The sequence below is a fragment of the Podarcis liolepis genome, assembly GCF_965112155.1.
Source record: "Podarcis liolepis genome assembly, chromosome: 6".
Taxonomy (NCBI): domain Eukaryota; kingdom Metazoa; phylum Chordata; class Lepidosauria; order Squamata; family Lacertidae; genus Podarcis; species Podarcis liolepis.
Window position 1 is genome coordinate 59435651 of NC_139559.1, and position 22524 is coordinate 59458174.

General features: G+C 40.7%; 1 protein-coding gene and 1 long non-coding RNA gene across 2 annotated transcripts in view; one reads left to right on the top strand and one right to left on the bottom strand.

Annotated features, from left to right (window-relative positions):
- Window positions 1-22524, top strand: part of LOC310710045 — a 98490-nt gene that overhangs the window by 32075 nt on the left and 43891 nt on the right. The window lies entirely within an intron of this gene.
- Window positions 7610-22524, bottom strand: part of OMA1 (OMA1 zinc metallopeptidase) — a 31671-nt gene continuing 16756 nt past the window's right edge. Inside the window, exons 8-9 of the mRNA XM_083510344.1 lie at window positions 20989-21138; window positions 7610-8576 (exon numbers count right to left, since the gene is read on the bottom strand). Of these exons, the coding sequence (XP_083366470.1) occupies window positions 8391-8576; window positions 20989-21138 (336 nt within the window). The 3' untranslated portion in view covers window positions 7610-8390. The remainder of the gene's footprint in view (window positions 8577-20988; window positions 21139-22524) is intronic.

Genomic DNA, 22524 nt, shown 5'->3' on the forward strand with positions numbered 1-22524 from the left:
ACCTAGTTATGAAACAGAATTTCTAAGTTTCCTAGAATACCTGCATATTGGAATAAAATTCATAATCATCCAGCCAGATCTGGGGATGGAGGGAGCACATGAAGAAGAGATGAATAGGCAGTAACAAGAAAGAAACAAGGGGGAATGATTTTCTGTAGACATTTTCTATTGATCAGGAACTAGCACAGAATTTTCCACCTTTTATGTATATTTCATAGAATCATAGAATTGTAAAGTTGGAAGGGACCATGAGAGTTATCTAGTCCAACCCTCTGCAATGCAGGAATCTTGAAATACATTAAAATTGAATAAAATAAACATTAAGAACAACAACCACACAGGAATTGTTTATCAGAATTGGTAGCAACCATCAGGAGACAATTGGCTGAGCAGAAAAGCTCTCAACATCAGAGCTCACCCACTTAATCTCAACATGGTAGGCACCACAATGGAAGATTTCATTTCATGCGTAATTTCATTCAACTAATTTCATTTAATTAGGTAATTCATTCATTATATTTAATTCAGGTAACTTCGTCGCATAAATAGGCAAAACCCACACAAAATGCAAACTACAGGTGTGTCCAAAATTTAACTAGGCCCCCTGATTTTCTGACATGTTCAAAAGTCATGGTCATGTTGCCATATTCCAATATTTTTCTTCAAAACAAAACAGTATTGATAATTCCACATCCATTATAATGCCCTTGTTGTTATCTTTGGCATTTTTTTAGGTATAATGTTTTCTTTAACCTTGCCATCGAGTTGTTATCAACCCAGGCACCAATGTCTCATGTGATTCTGCCAAGGTTCCAAGCAGTTTGCCAAAAGAAGAACAGAGTTGCCATCTTCCATTCTTGTCATCCATTTCCCATCACGGCTGTTCTGTTGCTTGCTGAAATTCATAATTGCTCATATATACCATATATACCAGGGTCAGAATACCTTGGTTCAGATCTAATTCTGAGATGGAAAACATTTGGCCCTCCAGAAGGTGTTGGACTCCAACTCCCATCAGGCCCAGCCAGCATGAGCCATGGTCAAGGATGATGGGAAGTGTAGCCCAGCTTGTCTCTCCACTTGTCCCTCCACTCTTCTTCTAAAGTTTTTAAGAACACCGGACAATGAGTGAGCAATGCAAGTTTTATAGCCAGCTTCTCTAATGCAATGAGTTTTTATTTTGAAGAAAGCCAATAATAGGCTTTGGTAATCGCCTTATTGTGGGCCATTCATTAGCAAGTGGCAATGGCGCTGCTTTATTGCAGAGCTATATTTATATGGGGAGGCCACTATTGTGCTATTAGACCTCTTGTGGTATTTGCTAAATTTCCTGTAGCCCCTGGTAAAATGATTCTTACATTGCTACACAAAAAATAAAACAAATTTCTAAAACTCAGCACCGAACAGAGAAGCCAGCGAAGGAGGAAAACATCACCAATGCACTCCGCCAGCACATCTAAGAAAATTGTTTAAAAGAGTAGGTATTGAAATTGAAGTGGGCTGACTGGCCACCAAGCAGTGATGGCCAAGGATTTAAAAGGAGTTCAAAATCATCATTATTTTTCACTGCACTTAAGCTGGGTTTTGTCAAGTTGTGTGTTATTTTACAAAGTATTCTGTTGTACAACAATTTCCTTCTTCCTTTTTGGGTGCACAGAAAATCCTTTATCCCTTCCACCTGCAACTGAATACAAACAGGTCACATAACCAAGTACTACTAAGATCTTATACAGGAACAAAGAGAAAGTAATTCAGCAAGGCTTCAAATTTAATGGCTACTTGAAACTTTCTGGTTTGTTATTGTTGTTGTTGTTTAGTCATTTAGTCACGTCCAACTCTTCGTGACCCCATGGACCAGAGTGCACCAGGCACTCCTGTCTTCCACTGCCTCCCACAGTTTGGTCAAATTCATGTTAGCAGCTTCAAGAACACTGTCCAAACATCTCGTCCTCTGTCGTCCCCTTCTCCTTGTCCCCTCAGTCTTTCCCAACATCAGGGTCTTTACCAGGGAGTCTTCTCTTCTCAAAACTTTCTGGTTATGTTGGTTAATCTTGCAAGCAACTGTGGGCATCCTGTGTAGACCAAATATTGTAAGAGACAGGATTCTTGGACACACACACAGAGAGAGAGAGAGGCCACTCCCCTAGTGTGCGCTTGATCCCTATAACACCTTGGATACTCCTATTGAATTTGCAGTCTTCATGTTGGAAGTGAGCTTAAACATCCAGCCATTTTATTATTATTATTATTTGCTTGCTTTTTATTTTTCCTCATTCATTCCACTTACTAATATTTCACCTGATGAATTCCAGAGAACTAAAGAGCTTTGCTACTATTTTTGTGGCACTTTAGTGGAACCTAAGCAAAGTAACGGAGGATTTGGTTTTGTTTTCTTATGGGCCAACATGGCAACTCTTGCTTTTTATTGTGCCTTGGAGATGCATTGCAATAAATCAAGGTGATTGTTCCTTAGCAGGGATTTTAGAAGTGATTCCATTTAAGGGTCAAAATGATAGTTTCTAGTTTTGCTAAAGGCTTTTTCATGCTTTCGGAACATAACAAGGCTCTTAATTTATTTTGGCAAGAAGACAGAAGTAGCAAAGGTACTTAAGGAAAGTTGATTTTACAGGTCAAATGGCCTCGAACACATCGTCACCAAAGCCCGGTGGGGACAAGCCCTAGGAAAAGTGTAGGGGGAGGTCAAAGATTGAGATTGGGGACCAGGAAAGGGGTTAACTTTGTCATTTGTTTCATTTTCTCAACAAGCACTGCCTGACACAAATACCTTTAGGTCAAAAAGTGCAATTTCTGGTGGGAAAGCAGCATAGCCACTTCTGCTGCCTCCACATGTTCTTTGAACCATGAGTGGGGGGGGGGACTCTTAAATGGGCAAGAGGGCCCTGCATTGCAGGGGCTGCACTAGATGATCCTACAATTCTATTATTCTAGTCTGATCCCAGCAAACAAATACTCAAACAGAAGCTGCACAGGGTATGCAGGCAACTGTGAAATGCTAAACCTTGTAATAAGGCTATGGTCAACTTGCCTGTTGCTTCTTTCTTTGTAGGGGGATGTCCATCTTCTAAGCCAGGGGTAGGCAACCTAAGGCCCATGGGCCACAAGCGGCCCACAGGGGTTGTTTAACCGGCCCCCGAACTGAGCTGCCCACTCAATGAGTCTCCCCGTGCGCTGTGCTAAACTGGCTCGGTGCAACGCAGTGCGCGGTGCCAGAAATCGCATCTGTGCATGCTCAGACGCCGGAAATTGTGGCTGTGCATGCTCATGCATGCATGCGATCCAGCCCATTCACTGGAGTGAACTGGCCCAGGTGAGGTAAACCTTGCCAACCCCTGTTCGAAGCTGAAACAGTAATGGCTCATTCACACGAGTTACAATTGAATCCTACCACAGAGAGCAGTAAAGACTGGAATTACTCTGAGGACACAGAGTAACACATATTGCAGAAATGTAAAGTCCTTTTTTAAATAAAATATATACCTGGAAGCTTGCCTAGAGGTACTAAAAGCCTCTGAAAATGGGAAGAGCACACATAAGAACACACATTATTTAGAAGTTTAATGTTATGTATAGGCACTTCTTCCTCCCTCATCCATTTAAGATGGTACCCTCACCCAGCTCTCACCACCAGCCATGTCTTTCCCTGGAAAGGCCAGACCTAGCCAGTTATTCATGCTTAACTAACTTCCTCACTAGACTCCTGTAGCAGAGTTTACCTGGGGAAGCTCACAAAAATGCCCAGAAACCTCAACTGGACCAAAATGCAGCTATCTGATTGTTGGAAAAGACTGAGCACATTATTTTAGCACTGTCCAGTCTGCATTATGTGAGGCGTTTTCCATGCTCCCTTTTAGGAGGTGCTGGGTGTCACCTTTACAACTGTAAACAGCTTGGGGCCTTTAAACAATAGCCTCCTCAGTATGTAGCTGACAACACAATAAATTTCAAGAACTGACTTTCTCAGGTGCCATACTAGGAACAAGGCATTCTTGGTAGTGCCACCAGCTTTCTGGGATGCTGAGTGACTTTAAAAACCAAGTAAAAACTCTGCACATTCACAAAGGCCTTTGCAGTTAGTTGCCTTTTGTGCTCTACAGCAATTCACCTGCAACATGAATAAGACGTTGTACAAATCTGGGGGCGAGGAGAACTATCATAGTGTGTGTTTTTCTGTTTACTTTATGTGACAGTGGCCAAATTTCCGATTTTTTCTGTTTAAAAAACAAACATCTCCTGTCACTACAAATAAAAAGAATGAAATGAAATATTGGATTATACTATGATGCAGCCTGTATCTGCTGGATAAAGGAGTGGGCCACCCTTAGAAACTCAGACCTCCTAGATTTGGAGGGCTTCAATATAAGATTCGGGTGGCATGCCTACCTGTGGCAAGATAAGGGGGAGGTCCACAGAGGATTTTCTAATCACATTATCAGAGGCCCATTGTTGGAAGTGTGGAAGAGGTATAAAAAACTGATTGAGAAAGGTACCCCATGGTGGCTTTCCCCAACCAATATTATTAAAATAAAAAAAATAAATATGGCAGATGAAAAATGTACGTATGAGGATATTTTAGAAAAGACAGAAATAGGATGGAGGGTGAAGCCTTATGAGGTACTGAAAGATAAAATAAAAGACTGGTTCCACTTTCACCAGATTCACGCCTTATGGGGCGAACATAAGAGACTGGGCATGAAGGAAAAAAAATCATGGTTTCAGGTAGAAATCTTGGAAAGTAATAGTAAATCCCTATCAAAAATGTATAAAAAATTATTGGAATGGGACACTAAGGAAGATCGGGTGAAAGGGGTTATGGTAAAATGGGAGAAAGACATTGGTCATAACATAGACTACAGTAAATGGCAAATGCTTTGGACGACAGGCGTAAAATTTTCAGCGTGCGTAGCTTTGCGGGAAAATCTAGAGAAAATGGTCTACCGCTGGTACTTGACCCCAGCAAAGCTAGGAAAAATGTATAAAACAGCCGATAACACCTGTTGGAGATGTAAAGATAAGGTCGGGACCTTCTTTCACATTTGGTGGACCTGTGATGTAATAAAAGGATTCTGGACGCAAATTCATGACGAACTGAAAAAAATCTTGAAGTATAACATCCCCAAAATCCCCGAGTTGTTTCTTTTAGGGCTGATTGGTAAAGAAATAAAGAAAACAGACCAAACTTTTTTTCAATATGCTATGGGTGCGGCGAGGATTCAAATAGCACAAAAATGGAAAACCTCTGACCTACCTGTTATAGGAGAGTGGCAACTGAGGCTATACCAATACATGGAGTTAGCGAGATTAACACAAAAAATAAGACAACACGACTCGAGCAAACTTAAAAACGATTGGAATAAATTTTTAATTTATTTTGAAAACACCCAGGGATTAAATAATTTATCAGTAGACGATAGCTGAAACCATCGGTGTGTATTTGTATTATCAAAACTGTAGTAACAATATAAGAATTGGTAACTCCAAGACCGAGCTGGACGGAAGCTCTGTCAATAGCACTTGTATTCTTGGTATTTTTGTTTTTCTTTTTTTTCTTCTGTTTTTTTTCTATTTTTACTTTTTTACTTTCCTTCTTCATTTTCTGCTTTTAACTGATGGTACTTTTCTCTTGCATGTTTGTATTTGTAATATTTGTAATATATTGTAATCTGTGTATCTTTTTCATAATAAAATAAAAAAAAAATAATAAAAAAAGAATGAAATGGCAGGAGATGGTCAAGGTGAGATTTACCTGTTGCCGGCATCTTGCATACTGATCTATACATGGCTTAGGAGCAGTATGCACTAAATCAAGACACAAAGAATCAGGTCTGGCAATCAGAGGCAGAGCCAACCTTGAAAATACCTCCTACAAATAAAGATAAATTAGGTAGGTGTTGGCACTGCTCAGAGAGCTGATGTTCTTCAGCTGAAGTCAGTAAACAAACTACAACTTACGAGCTTGTTAGTTCACACTTGTCCAGTCGATACTGGATGCTTTCTTTTAGTGAAATCAAAACAAAGAGGCAATTTAAAAGCAAAAATATGGTGTTGTACTGTCTCACAAGACAAGGCAGCTCTGCCCTTAAGAAGGTGACTGCTTCAGATTCCATCTCTATGTCTAATAAAACACTGCAGTCTTATTGGTTCTGCGACTGAAGGTTCATGTTGATTGTTTCAGTTTTTGTTTCTCTGAAGCAGTGTATGAAAGAGCCAAAGCTGCCAATTCTGAGTTTCATGGACTTCAGAAGACTGGAAGTCTTTGCAATAATTAAAAGCAGCTTTTCATCTCCTTCAGTTTGTTCCACGAGTATGGGAGAAACCCAACCAAGTAAGACCCAGAGAAGACCCACTGAAATTAGTGGGCATGACTATGGTTGCAATCTAATGGTAGATGGCAGAGAGACTGGCCTCCTGAAGGCTTGTTGGGTAGCAGAAGGGGTGACAGGGGGCAACCCCTAGCTTTCTTAAGTAATGGAAGATAGTCTTCCTCCCTTAAAAGTTGAGATCGATCTGAAGCCTCATCTGGCCCTCTTCACTATCCTATTAGGATCTGAGCTGGCATCTATGGGACTGGCAGATTTTGTGACTATAAGAGTTGTGGCACTGCGGTGCTCTACAATTAGTGGGGACATGGAACCAGGGAGCCCTATTTGAAGAACTATTGTGCCAAAATATTGTGTATGTGGCATTGTTTCATGTTTTCACATTTTCATTGGGTGGGGGGGGGGGAATAAAGCTTCCATCACCCCACATTTCCCCAGGTTTTCATATAAGAACATACAAATAACTTTTAAATGTTATGGGACCATGCTGTTGACCAAAGCTGGAAAGCCATGGGCCTTTCTCTGGTGTACTGTGTCAAGTAATTCTTATTTAATATTTGTTCTTCAGTATGAAGTCGAGGAATTTCAGTTTTCCAGAGTAAGCAAACGTGGGGGGGGGATGTATATTTCCCAGTAGTCTGCAGTCCATAGAAAGGCTAGAACTCAGAGAACTGTTTCAGTGTTGGATAGCAGCAAAATGCAGTCTAGCAACCATGGCTGAGACTTTAATGCAGGCATATGCAGGAGAACAGGAACATGTGGTGAAAATGAGGAACTCTGCAAGGACAACAAGGAGCAAAGGAGTATTATGGTCCAGTAAGAGACATCAGTGAAGCTATGCCTCAAAACATTTACCCAAGGAACCAGGGGGGGGGGAAGCAACGAGTCTGGACTATGTGGCTTTATTGGCATGCCTTGCTGCTTTATAAATCACTAGCAGGCACCTCACAGCACATCATCCAACTCCAGGGAGTTTCCTTGAGCATCAATCACTGGGTTTTCAAGCACTGATCTGACCAGGACAAAGTCTACTGTAACTAATTTAACCTTTCCAAGTGGTATTCTGTTTACTTAAATGACACCGACAAATAATCTACCGTACTCCTTAGTGCTGTATGTCAGATTTTATCCAATAAAATTTTGTCTTGTGCCTTACAAACATGTTTACATTGTGAGGTTAACTCCACAGTCCTTTGGGATTGCTTCAAAGTGAAATGTTGACTCAATCTGTACAAAGAGAGGGAATCCCAACAGCAGGTCAACCAATTAGGTGATATTTGAACCAGACCACTGGTCAGTTTATTGCATCTTGATCCTTGTAAAAGGCAGCAAATTCTTACCAATATTTTATAAATATCATTGGACAAAACTAACTGAGCTTGCAACAAATTCAAGAGGATTTACACAGGTAAGGGATACTATTTCATTATTTGCGACAAAGGGACAGATTTGTATCCAACTTGAGCCTGGGGATACAACTTAAAACTGCATTGCAAGAACTGCCCTTGGATAACATTTAGACAGAAGCAATGCTTCCATTTTTCCAATATGCAGCCCTCCCTGCCCTCCCCACCACACTCAGCTGGACATCCCTTTGAGACATCCATTGGGAAATGGGGGTGGGGGGTGGAGGAGATTATAACATGATTGGGAAAAGACATAGTTCTGACAGTCAGACTAGCATTTCGGTGTACAAGAGGATTTGCTATTGCAGCCTGGTTATACATGCAGTATGTATACGAGTGCCATCTGGGGCACTGCTGAATACCCCCGCCCCGCCCCCCCATGCAGACAGAGGTTTCCTGTTCTCTTCCATCACGGAAACTGCTCCTCGTGTTCCTTGTGCATGTGAAGCATTCTTCTGCAAATCCATTCAAGAGCCGAGTTCCAGAGGCACATCACTGTCAAAAATTGTGGCCATAAATTGTAATAGCACTGTCTGTCAGTCTGGCCATTTCAAATTTCCGAAGCAGTTTCCTGAAGAGCACAGTACTTGCCTTGAGAATTTGGATAACGTTAATCCATGAAGTATTTCTGCCTTCACCTGCAGAGTTATTTCCCAGCTACTATGTCCACGTGTGTCTTCTCCTTTGTTCTGTAAAGAGTATCGTGAGTGAGGTTTGGGCCTCCCTCGTTTTTAGACGATTGCAGAATTTGTTGCTTGGCCAGTTTGAAAGCAAAGCGTGGATCCTGTCCAGGCAAAGCTGGGCAATTGCAGTGCTCCCTGATTTTAATTACCTGCAGCGGCAACAACAAAAAGATGAAAGAAAGAAAGTTACCACGTGGGAGAACGAACTCCAGTTTTTTTAAAATGGAAATGACCAGCTTCTTCCCAGGATTGCTACAATGCAAAGACCAATGAAATATAGAGCAATTTAACGAGTGGTCAGGGTTTGTGCACTTGGGAGTTCACGGGATCATTTTGGCTGCATAAAGTTTAATACTGGATGCTTAAACGTACTGCCTCAGTCTGATTTTGAAGACTGCCTCCCTTCCTGGCCCAGGCTACCTTCCAATTCAGCAGGACTCCCAATCCTTAGGGGAGGCTTTGTGTGGAGCTAGGGATGGTAGGGTGGGGAGGAAGAAAGGGCAGGGAAGTCAACTTTCTTTGGCTCCCCTACTGCCCCATTTTCTCTGGATCCAATCCACTGTGTCCACTGAAACAGAGGCCTCCGAGGGAAACAATGTCATTAATATGTAATCACATCATGGACCAAAAAACACTTCTCTGACCCAGAAGAATACTGGTTCGATGCCAGTGTTAAATTACAAAACTTTATTTGAACAGCTTTAATAATTTATAATCAGCTAATTAAAATATAAAAATACAGGCATGCATATATAGCAGACGACTCTATAGCGGTGGTTTTTAACATTTTTTGGAGGTGGTCACAGACCCCCTTTGAGAATCTGATGAAAGCTGATGGAAACCCTTCCCAGGAAATGCAAGCACACAATTTTGCATGCATTTATTTTATTGCATTGGGGAAATCATTGTTTGTGCCCAGTCCTCCCACCCCATCCATGGAACCCCTGGGGGGCATGGGCCATAGCAAGTTTGTTGAGTTTCTCATGGGGTTGGAAGGATGGGAAAAGCCCACCCTCCACTCACAGCTCTTTCTTCACCCTCTGTCCTCTCCTTGTCCTCCAGCTGAGTTCAAGCAATTCCTTTTTTGGCTGCGCATGAAAGCATGCTGAATGTTTTAAGAGTAAAAAAAAGAGAAATGCTTCCAATAAGTTGGATCCTTAAAAGTCAAGCTGGTCATGAAATTCTTATCACGATATCCCATATTGTTCTAAATGGCACTCACATGATGGGCAAACTGGAATTGTCCAGACTGGCATGCTGTTGGCACAGTGTATCTGTGCAGAGTTAAAAATAAGATCACGGATCTGAATGTTTCATCATCTGCTCAAGCATCAAATCTTATTTGCATCACTGCAACATTACTCAAAGTTGATTCAGCTATGGTGCTGCAAAAGTGGCTTAAATACATGCTGTGCAATCAAGCTTTTTAAAAAATATAAACCCATTCAAAACATTTCCTACCCAACTTCACTGCACAGCGACTTCAGAAGGGTTACTTACTAAAAGTGTTTCAAATTCACAACACAGTTATTAAAAGCCAGGCAGGTAAGTCACAACCAGACAACCAAAAATCATTCATATCGGTGCCAGATATTACTGAAAGCCAGGACAAATAACCAAGTCTTTAGGTGGTGGCTATTTTTTATTTATTTTTAAAAAAATATTTGTTAAATTTCTTGCTGCCCTTCATCCAAGGATCACATTTTACAATATAAAAACACAAAATACTTAACATAGTAACAAACCAAAACAATAAAAAAAACCTACACTCAGTTTAAAAGGCAATAGATTGGAATGTTTTTGCCTGGCACCTCAATATATGTAATATATGTAATGAAGTGGCCAGGTGAGCCTCCCTGGGGAGAGCATTCCACTGCAGAAAGGGTAGGTGCCAGCCATATTACAGAGCAGTGGGAGTTGCAAAAGTGGAGCGCCTTTATCAGGCAAATGCCATGAAGACCACTCGCCCCACCTTCACAATAGGTTCATGGTCAAGCTGGCCCTTAGGTAGCTTCCGTTGGCATTTTGCAGAAACCCTCAGTGTAGTTTAGACATTGCCTGTTTACACAAACCAATCATGCTCTCAAGGCCACAGCCTACCCCTCGAGTAGTACACTTCAGTGGAACACAAAGAGACCATCTCCTGTTGCCATAGTTAAGTACAGTGGACGCTTGGGTTGCGAACGTGATCCGTGCGGGATGCATGTTCGCAACCCGCGTCTGCGCATACGTGGGTTGTAATTTGGCGCTTCTGCGCAGAGCGCAATTTAGCGCTTCTGCGCATGCACGACTGCCGAAACCCGGAAGTAACCTGTTTTGGTACTTCCGGGTTTCGGCGGTCCGTAACCTGAAAAAATACAACCTGAAGCGGCTGTATCCCGTGGTATGACTGTACACAGACAATTCTGGCTGGCACGAGAAAGCAATTTTAATTTTTATTTTAAGTTTAAATTTTAGAATCATTTTGTGTCTGTGTGACTTCCACTAGACACAGAGAAATAAAAAGCTTCTCTCACAGAGCTGGCTATTGAAGCCATATTTCTCCTCACAAAAAATGCTTCTTCAAAAAATGCTATTTTCTGAAACTAGCCTAGAAACAAATACCAGCTTTTGGAAACAAGTTCCAGCCAAACAACTTTTTTAATTTATTTATTTGCACAATCCAACAGTGGAAAAAGAATAGTTGACTCATCACCAAAGCCACTCTGAGTTGAGGGTCTCACATACCCCTCTGACATCGTTTATTTATTTTTATTATGCTCCCATCTCCTCCCTCCCCTGCTGTGAGTACATTTTTCTTCTAAAAAATGTAACTTTGTTTTCCAGATGGCCCTCCGAATATCGCCCATAGAAATTCACAAGATGTATATCAAGCCGTTTCCACTTCAGCAACCAATCAATTCCTTAACAGATATTCGCAATGGCAGAGTTTCCTCTTGTTCTTCTTGCTGAACAGAAGCCACTGCAAGACTGCATTAATGTCAAACAGCATTATTCAAGCCAAGGAGAAATCTAAAGATTTAGGTTGTATCTTGAAAAGGGCAATGTAATCCGCTTTTAAACTAATTTAGCATTTTTAAATCTCTACGCTTCCCCCCCCCCTTTTAACTATATAGTGTCTATCTCCCCTTTCTCTGCTTTAACTTATCTAAAACACTGGTGCATGTAGAAGGAAAACCATCAAGAGCCACAAGACAGTTCAGAGAAAACATTTGTACCCCGTGGAGGTGGATTCCCCCCCCCCTTTTTTTTCTTTCTTATTCCACATCAAGCAGTTAGAGGGGGCGAAAGGTGGCTGATTAAACACCCGCCACACTGATTCATACTCCATTAAATACAAGATAAAGACTACAGGCACGGCTGAGGGCGGGCTGAGCTCAGCATGGCCCCTCCTGCAGCCACACTCCAGACAGAGTGATATTTGCAGCAATTTCCAACCGCTATGGGAAAAGTTAAGTCTCATTAAGGGAGTGCCCTTCCTTGGCTACTGATGTTTTGTTTAAGGCCAGCAGTGCGCTGGCATTACTGGCAACATATGCTGCTGCTTTGCAACTGGTGGGGTCAGGACCTGCTAATGGGCGGCAGCGTGACCTAAGGTGTGCCGCAACAGCAGAGATCCCCTCATATGAATATATGGCAGAAATAACAATAGCAGTACAATCCCATGCATGTTTACTTGGTTCTATTTAGTTCAATGGGGGTTACTCACTAAGTGTAGCCTAAGGCCATACCCTGGGGGGAAATGTGCTTTAGATAGCGGGAAAACACATTAATTTATTGTATGTTTAAGTATACTAAAGTAGTGACCTATAAGTCAATATTTTTCAATTTAATCTTTTAGCCACGGGAGCTCATGGCAGAAGTTTCTTTATGTAGCTTGTTCCTATTATGTGATGGTGAATTCCTCTTTCTTACTCCTGTAAAATATCCACATCTTTCCCCCTGAGGCAAAGGCTGGATATTATTTAGAAAACACAGCCAAATGACTTGTGCATGGCAATATGCTTAGAATGCACCACGGAAGATCATCTGGGCGTTTGCTCTATCATGTCTCATTCATAGCAAGAAAGCACTTGAGGGAAGGAAACCCACAGAACTCATGGGGAAAGTGTGAATTCTGTCCTCAAAGTAATCTACTTTATCAGATTTTTTAAACGAAAACAAGAAAATACTATGGAAAGGCAAGCTGCTTTAAAATTCTGAAGCTTTGAGAGGGTTTGCCAAGTAATTTAGAACAAAAATGCTTTAGAAGTAGAAATAAAAGTGGCCACATTCTCATCTAACAGGTTTCCTGAGAAAATACATATTCTCACAAATGCAATCTTTAGTTGACAGCCTGTTCGTTACTGTACAGCAGGTACACATCGTATAATCCAAGAAAAGGGGTGGTTTTTTCCTTCCAATTCTGAAAATGTTAGGTTTTCTAGCCCCGTGCAGTTTCAAGGCCAATTCAATTATACCAGCTAGTAAAATATTTACCTTTGAGTTTGTCTGTGTCACAAGCAACGTGAAATCTGGACTGAGAATGAGTGATGTTTGTACAGAGCAAGCGGCTTCTCCATAAATTATCTAAAACCTGGAGCATACTTTATAGCCAATACTTGTGCTTCAGAACATTGGACAATTATACTGTGTTGTTTTGTTTTAAGATTACCTTTATGTCCTACTCCTGTCAAACAGGGACAGACTATTTACACCACTGGCCCCTAAATAAAGAAGTGCCTTTGAGTTTAACATGCAGGTTTTTAAATAGGCAGATAGCATTTGGGGGGGTGGTATTTTAGGGATCACACCAATACAGAGGGGGTATTTAACACTTCCCTCCCCTTTTGTGGTCTTGAGGAAAATCTCTCCTCTAAAGGTACAATCTGCTTTTCTTTTATTCTTCCATGTTGTCCAAAATTATTCACACGTTTCCTACCAAGAAATCAGACACTGACTTGCAGCGTATTCAGGCCTGTTTCTAAACAAGTCATCTTCAAACCAGGGGATGTGAAGCTGCCTTAACTGATAGCTCCTTATTTAAATCTAAAATCCCTAGTTTGCACATAATGCTAAACTGAGAGTCATTTTAAATTCTAAAGTTTTAAATGACACAGGCGATCTCATTAGGGCACGTATCAATTCAGCCAAGGAGGAGCTATGAACCTTTTATCCCAACCAAGTGCTCCTGGAACCAGACCCCAATGTCCTACTCAAGGTTAACACCAGTTTCCACAGAGATCAAAACATAGTCCTGCCCAACATCTGTTTGGTCAGGGCCTCAGAGCCAAAGCTAAGACCTCACACTTGCAGATCCCTGCCCACTCAGTTGGGGGGGGGGTGGCAACCACAGCTGCATTCCACAAGAGCACCCCCATGGAAAAAATCTACAGGGCAGCCACCTGAGCTCATATCTCCACATCCAAGGGCCTCAGCAGTGACGGCCTTTAGCAAGTGGGTGGGTGCTCCAGAAAGTTATCCTTGCTACCCTAGGATGGAATTACCACTGCCTTGGAACAAGCCCTGACTGTATGCTCTAACCATTACGCTAAATGCCAGATAAGCTGCTGAGCAGGATTTTGTCACATTTGGGGAATACCTATGGGAGAGGTTTGGAAAACCAGACTGCCCACCTGGGGCTGCTGTCGCTGGCAGCCCTTGCATGAAAGCAGCCAGACAAAAGGCCTGCTAGGAAAAGCTGCTCTAGTTGAATTTCTGCCTGTATTGGCATGTTCAAGGAGGCATGCCAGAAAAAAGAGAGTCAATCCTCAAAGGGCACAATTCAAAGCGGAGCAAGTGGTCCCTGGTCACAAGATAGAGAGGCCTCAGCTGTGTTTCCACTGGCAAAATTATTTTATCAACATGTAACTTGGAAACATGATCAAGCTATACTGCTTGACCAAGCACACAGTATTCCTTGTGTTGCAGAGGATTTAAGGGGAAAGATATGACTGGGCTGAGGCTGTGTGTGTCTTTATCCCTGCCTCTGTAACAAAACCCTAATATGCTTCAGCACAGCACCTTCTTGACCTTCAATCTGGATGGGCATGCAAAGGGACACAGCAATGTGATTTGCCTGAAATGCCTAGAACTAGCCTGAGACAAGGGTTAGCAAATACCAGGTAGAGCAGCATTTTTGTTAGGGACGAGGCAACAATTTCTTTCCCACTGGTAAGTCCCCAAACACATGCATACACAATCTGAGCTTCTAAGCAGAAAGAGCTGTGGCATTTGAGAGAACTTCTAAAATGACAGATGCAAGTCCTACCATGTAAATCATGCCTATGGAAAGTTCAACTGTCTAGTATCTCGTGGCAGCAGCCCCACAGAATCAGTATATTGTGTTCTGTGACATATTCTTATGACCCGCAATGCATATGCCACTATTGCATTAATTATGGATGTAGGGGGAAAGTCACCGCAACTACTTAGGGATTTGGTAGCCAGGAAGTACAATTACCTTTTAAAAGGCCGGCATGTGAATGAAACCCAAGGGACAGCTTTTCCCAGGCAGCGACAAAGCGAGACATAGCAATATTCAATGAGATGTAAATGCCACTTTTTGCTTTTGAAAATCTTTCCCCAAACACTGAACACTTAGTTTAGAATGGAATTCACAAAGTGACATCAAATGAAAGAGAACAGTAAATAAAAATATGCTTTGTTTGTGTTTTTAAGCTCACAACAGAGTATTTCCTAGGCTTCAGTATCAACTATAGCTGCTTTCAACATTCCACTCATCATAATTTAAGTAGCTATAATCCACAGTTTGGAAAATCTTCATCTTACCATTGGGAGATACAAAACTGAAATATATCTCTGCTATTCCCTCTGTCTATCTCTCTCATGTACACACGTGTAGCAGCACAGACAGTTATGCATGCATTCCTCTGGATTTTCAATTAATTTCTTTTCAAATGGCACATTTTGCATTATCAACTCTAAGGAGGAAACGGCCAGGCACCCAACACACAGATGTTTCCTTGAAAGCTGCAGTGAAGTTATGTGATATATGCTATTAATATACTATTAATTTGAAATTAATACAATTAGCATTCAATGGACGTCTTCATAGGAACCCCTCCCTAACGCCATTAATGTCAGCTGCTTAACCGGGGAGCTTTTTACTCATGGGTCTGTCAGCAACCTAAAGTCATCCCAAAAAGAGCATTTAAAATTATTGGTTCTCTGCATTTTCTACCTTTTGACTATCCATGTGTTAAATTTCCCATCTGACTTCCTTCTCATCCTAAATCTCTGAAACCTAACCTTACATTTTAAAATATCTCCCCAACCACCCTGAAAACCAATGTTCCTCCCTTCCCATGCCCAATTTAAAACCCCTTTCCACTTCCTGCTGCACAGCTCAAGGTAAGCCAGGAATGGCTTTTCTCTACATAAATGTGTCAGTGCTTTGAAAACAGTCAGCCTTGCAGGAAGAATGGATCACACAGCTTTTCAATAAGAGTCAGCACTTGCTTTTAATCCTGGAAGGCTCCAATACCACAGGCTTGAAAACAGTAGGGATTTCCCTTTCTCATATATGGGAGTGGGGGGAGAAATACTTTAGGTCATCTCTAGGAAATTCTGTATTTCTTCTTCTCATGCTGTATAGTTCAATCAGTAGATTTGTAGAAAGAAGGCACAGTATTTAAGATGATGAAGGTATCACATGCCTTGTGGTCACAAGCCAGGGGAGACTTAAGTTAAGTTGCAGCATAGCTGCATTTACAAACAAGGGACCACTATTGGTCATAAAGTGAGGAGCACAACAACAAACCATGATCTTGGTTCAAGTATAAAAGTAAGCAGAGGGCTATGGTTTGCTGCTCCCATTTGCTAGAGAGAAAGAATGAAGTGAAAGCAATTGACACGCTCACAGCAAGCCATTAACCATGGTTTACTGGGATGTGCATATGCAGCAACTGTGGCCCTACTCTCTCTCTCTCTCTCTCTCTCTCTCTCTCTCTCTGCTTTCCCCCAGACTCACTCCACCCCCAGCATTAAAAAACAAATCAACAAAAATACAGAAATACGAAACAACATCAAGAGAGAAAAATTAACAACCACTTAAGAACCTAGAAAAGCTGGGCAGAATAAAAAGGTCCGGACTGCTTGCTTAAAAGCCATAAAGGCAAGACCAGCTGAACTGCAAAGAGAGAGTCCCACAACCAGGGTACTGTCACTGAAAAAGCCCTGGTTTTGTGTCATTGACAAGTGCACTCCCTTGGCAACAGAATGCGGGGTAGGACTTTTGGTGACAATCACAGCTTCTTCTTCTTATGTGACAAAAGTTGCATACCACTTGATTGTAGCAAAACCCCTAAGCAGTTTACAGCTAAACACAAATAATTAAAAACTAGGGTAGACTTGCCTAAACAAAAATGTTTGAAGCTCATGCTAAAAAATAAGGCATCTGCCTAATATCAATGGCAACTGTTGGGCCAGTTCTTGTGGGAGGTGTTGGTACTTCAGGGAACAGGTGCAACTTGTGCACCAGCTGAAGCTGGGCAAAGGCATTTCCAGTTGCAACAGCCATTTGGATATTGAGCAGCTATGCCAGCTCCTGAACCCGATGGGACTTCAGATGGAGTACAACGCAGTCCATAGCAGGCTGCATTTCTGTTCCAGAGTCAGCTTCTCTACTGATCATCTGAACTTCTTAATCGACAGCCTCCTTAGCATCAAATGCCTGACTCAACCCTTAGCATACTATACCAGACATGTTATGAACCACCCTGAGAACCAGCCTTGGATGAAAGCTAGTATACACATTTTAATAAATAATAATAACAATAATAACAATAATAACAATAATAACAATAATAATAATAATAATAATAATAATAATAATAATAATAATAATAAAAGCCTAATCATAATTTCTGACATCCTAAAGAGTTTGTAAGAATTGTAAGCTATACTGAGCGATTTTGCGCAAACACTAAGCCATAGTTTGTTTGGCCTACGTATGGTTTGAACATTCAATCCAGCCCAAAGGCTAATGGGAGTTGCCAACAAAACATGAAGTGAAGCTGTGGTTTGTTGTTGATACAGAACCATGGTTTGTTTTAACTATGATTTGGCATTATGTCCAAATCCATAAAATTTGCTTAAGCATGGTTTGTTCAGCCACCCCACCCCAGACATTCATTAAGCTCGAAAACAAAGCAAGCTCAGGGAGGGGGTGGGGAGTCATGGTGTGTTTTCTCATCTGTGAGACAGCTTATGATTTGTGGAACAAAGACTGGTTGAAGCAAATCTATATGTAAACACGCAACATTATGGAATAAAACAAAAACGAAGTATGTCTTCAAATAAAGCAGAGCAACCTTCAGTTTAACTAACTGTCAGCGAACAAAACGCACAATATACATGCCATTTCTAAAGGAGAACAACATGCAAACCACAACTCTCTTCCTAAATCCAAGGACAACAAAAACGGTTAATGAACTTTCCAGATACTGCTAGCTAGGAGAGTGAGCAGAGCGAGAAGATCCTTCATGTCACACTTCTAGTGATCCACTTACTATTCCTGTCACAGAAATATTTGACTGAAGAGGAGACTGGAAGATAACCAATATAAATTATCTTCTTGCCCTCTAAGATTATGTCTGTACTGGCCAATTTGTGTATAAATTTGTTTCATTATATATCACCATTATTTTGCAGACTCTGCATCTAATATGTGTATTTGCAATTTGCACTCTATTTTCAGATTTGGTAGTTGTTCTCATTAAAAAAAAATAAGAAAACACTAAGCATGTCAACTGATGCCTTTCAAAACAACATATTTAGAAATATATAAAAAAGAGTACATAACTTGCTCTGTATAAATTGGTTTTCATCTCATCCCTAAACAGTAAACCAATTTATGATGAGAAAAGTTGCTATTACAGAACAAACAGGACATAGCATACAAGGTTCAGGAAATGTTTTCTGCAAAAGACTGGGGACCGCAGCACTAATAAGTATTATTACTGCACTAGAGATTCACTGGTATGGACTCAAGCCAAGAGTACCACGAAATCAGAACCAGAATGTGAAGAGAAAACATTACTCCTAAAATATTAAGGCCCATCTAATGTTTTTTTAAAAAACAACCTATAGTTTAATGCAAACAGGTATTTGCTTTGCTCTCCTTTAGTACAGCATTTCATTCAAGCGTCGCATTCAGATGAAGATATGACATTTTTCGTAATTTGGGTATATCTAGGTCCTGTAGAACGAGCAAAGAAAATTCTTACGCAAAAAGAAACGAGGTTTATTTTCCTACCTGATTCTTTCCATCCCTCAGGTTTGTATACTGAAATTGATTATAGTTGCTTTCTATGAGTCATTACTAATGCTTGTATGTATAACACCTGTGTATGTATAAAGTTTGTTTTACATTTGTTGTTTTAAAGGAGTCACTTAAGGAAGAAAACTTTACAGCTGCAGATTGCTGTCACCTGTAACTAAAATCAATGCTGCGCCTGTCTATATAATCTTACATTGTAACAGTTGTTGTTCACTGCAGAAACCACTATGTTATAAGTTCTATTATCTTGATACTTCATATATGGTATGTACTTCTATAGCACAATTGTTTATATAATTTTAATTTATATTATTTAGAATATGTACAACTGATGAAGCCCATGAGAGCGAAACAAGGCAGTATTCCGGAAATACTTGTCAACACTGTGGAACTGTAGTAGGCTCCAGTTTGGACTTTATGAACATATGTGGAACAGAAACCAGCAGATATTTGGTCTTTGTGAATGAACTGATTTATTGGGACTTCTGTCTATGTTACTGCACTTTATGTGTTGTTTATGTGCAAGATAAACATTTGATATTGTGATAAGAATATATAGAAGAGTATTGTTTAAGTGAATGCACAGCTGGTTACGTCTTGTGTGTTTGTCAAATGTATTTCACGTAACGCAAGGTTTGATGTTGTTTTGCAAGTTGTTACATGGTGCAACAGCAGCAGGAATAGAGGAGGGGTGAAGTTTGCATTTTATTAGCTGCATGTGTCATGATGCTCTGCATTTACCAATAAAGGTAAAGGGACCCCTGACCATTAGGTCCAGTCGTGGCTGACTCTTGGGTCGTGGTGCTCATCTCGCTTTATTGGCCGAGGGAGCCGGCGTACAGCTTCTGGGTCATGTGGCCAGCATGACTAAGATGCTTCTGGTGAACCGGAGTAGCACACGGAAACACCGTTTAACTTCCCGCCAGAGCGGTACCTATTTATCTACTTGCACTTAACCCCCCCCCCCAAAAAAAAACCAAGAAGCTTATTTAAACAACAAGACACTTTACTTGAAGGGAAAACTATCCAAGATCAAATTTTTGTTTAGAGTAATTTACCCCTACTTAAAGACAGATTGCTCTACATGTAACAGCTATGTACAAAAAAATTATAAAATCATCCTTGGTTGTACAACGATAAAAGAAAAACATTGAAATTATCCAATGAAATAAGGTATGCAAGGTTTTTGTTTTTCAACAATGAGAGCAAAATAACTTACTGGAATATAAAGATAAAAGTTAGAGGAGCATGCCATGGAGGAATGGGGCATTTTCACAGACCAGTTTGTTTTTACCACCCCATCTCCATATGAAGCTGATCAAAACATACCACTGGCCATTTAGTTTTTTTAAAAAAATGCATGTCTGTGCACATACACCAGTTACATTATGTACAATGACGTGCTTTCAAACTGCTAGGTTGGCAGGAGCAGGGACCAAGCAACGGGAGCTCACCCAGTCGTGGGGATTTGAACCACCGACCTTCTAATCTGCAAGTCCTAGACTCTGTGGTTTAACCCACAGCACCACCCGCGTCCCTTCTACATTAGTTTCTGTTTAAATATGGTTTAACATTGCATGCAAAACAGTTCTTAGTTAGTGCCTGTGAGTTAGGGCCCAAGAGACAAGCAGTTGCACTTGAGCTCAAATCCTATGAAATGGCAGATTTGACAGAAGCTTAGAGGAACAGCTTGTTCATAATCGCCTGGACTAGTGTCCACTGCTAAAAATCCAAAAGCATTGAGATTGAGGCCACATTAAAGCACTCCATTAAGATTACTTACAGACAAACTTGTGCTCTAATACTAGGTAACATTTAGCCTGGACTAAGAGGTCTGGTTTCAAATCTCACCTTTGCCATAGGATTATTGTATGGCCCTAGACTGAAATATGAACAATGACAGGATCATTTGAGGGCAAAGATTACAAAGCAGTTTGCAAATGTATAAATGATAAATAGGAAACGGGAACAGGTTAGGAGTTGCTGAAGAGAGAGGCACATTTGTTCCTGCGAGAAAGCTGAAGGTCTGCAGCTTGGGGGGACCAAGATAGATTTCAGTAAATCTAAGCAATATACAGCAAGTACTTCAACGGTATCTTTGTCTTAGAAAATTGGCAGCTAAGAAAGCAACTCATAATGACTATTAGATTTGGAGTGTGTGAGTGTGTGAAATCAATCCTATATATACACACTGCCCTTGGCAACTCAAAGAAGGATGGGACAGACATGTGAAAAATGATACTCAGTTTAAAGACACCAAAACTCCCAAACCACCTCACCTCTGGAATAAGTCTGTCCAAATGCTCAGCTCGATTCTCATGGGAGGGGTGTGTAGAAAACCATTCTGGCACTCTTGGTTGCCCTGTAAGAGTCTCAGCGAGCTCCATTTTCTGCCAGAATACAGAACTTGCTCTTACATCCATACAAGCCTAGAAAGAAAGAGAAGGTGATATCTCAGAAAGATACTGAACTGCAATCTTAAGATGCTTGTAAACATCACTGGCCGTTTCCTTCACATCAAAAGCAGAGAAAAAGCATAGATAAGTAGGTTTCTCTACGTCTTCAATGCTCTGAAACTCTTGGGAGCAACAGCCTTAACGAAATAAAATCATGTTGTTAATTTCTGGGCTGAGCAAAAAGTGCTCAGTGTTCGCAGGTGAGCTGGTTCAGATGCAACTCTAAACAATGACTCAACATGGGTGAGACCTGAGACAATGATAGTCAGAGCTGGCAGCAGAAAAATACATTTTCTAGAAGGGAAATGTAAGTGGCAAAGTATCATAAATGTTATGATATCAGTGATCAAGGGAAAACTGTTTTAACTTCCATGGTTAAAGAAGAAAACCAGGGGAAAGAGAAAAAAGGGAAATAAATGAGCATTTATATCAAATGAAAGGCTGGAGCTTGCTAATGGCATGTACTGGGTTATAAATTAAAATTAAAATTATGGAACTACTGGGTTCCGTAGCATATGCTAAATGCTAAAAGAAGAGAAAAATGAAGAATTGCTTAACATTAGCAAACTAACACTGGGAAATTGTTTTTTTAAACAACAACAACCTATATTGATATATTTTTTTTAAAAAAGTAAAAGTATTGAAGACTGGAACTCGAGTCATGGAGAAACTGCACAGTGCCTGCAAATGCAAACAACTCTTGAAACGGAACAGGTGGCATTTCTGCACATATGCCAATGCAAGAGGAGGAGATACCAATTATGCTAATAGAAGCAAAACCATCTGGGTTAAGTTCTTGACCTTTACAGGCAAAGAAGGAGCTGCTGTAGCAAAATGGATGAAATGGAAACAGACTTATAAAGTGCTTGAGACAAATAAACACGCCACGGAAGGAAAGAAGGGAAGAGCTTATTTTTAAATAAATAAATAAATCTGCTTTTGGCTGAAAACCCAATACTTCTCTGAATTAATGCACAGAGAGAGAGAGAGAGAGAGAGAGAGAGAGAGAGAGAGAGTTGTTGTTTTTAAGAGTTTTGGTTAACAATCAAAGCATTTGTAGCAGCACTGATTCCACAGATCTGGGTCTCTCCAGCAACCAGCACATTTACACGGTCCCAGTATGGCTCACTGTGACATGTGAACCAGTCCTCTGTTTCAATTGGTGTTGTTACAAGTTCAAGTTGATAACTGCAACACAGGTCTCCACCGCTTTCACTCTTTCTCCCTTTTCGAACAAGTAGTTCTGTATTACAACTACAAAGCAGCTCTTCCTCATAGACTGAAATTTCTCATCTCAAGTTACATTTCTTTTCAAATATTTTTTCGCAGCAACTATACTTTTCCAATAAAGATCTAATT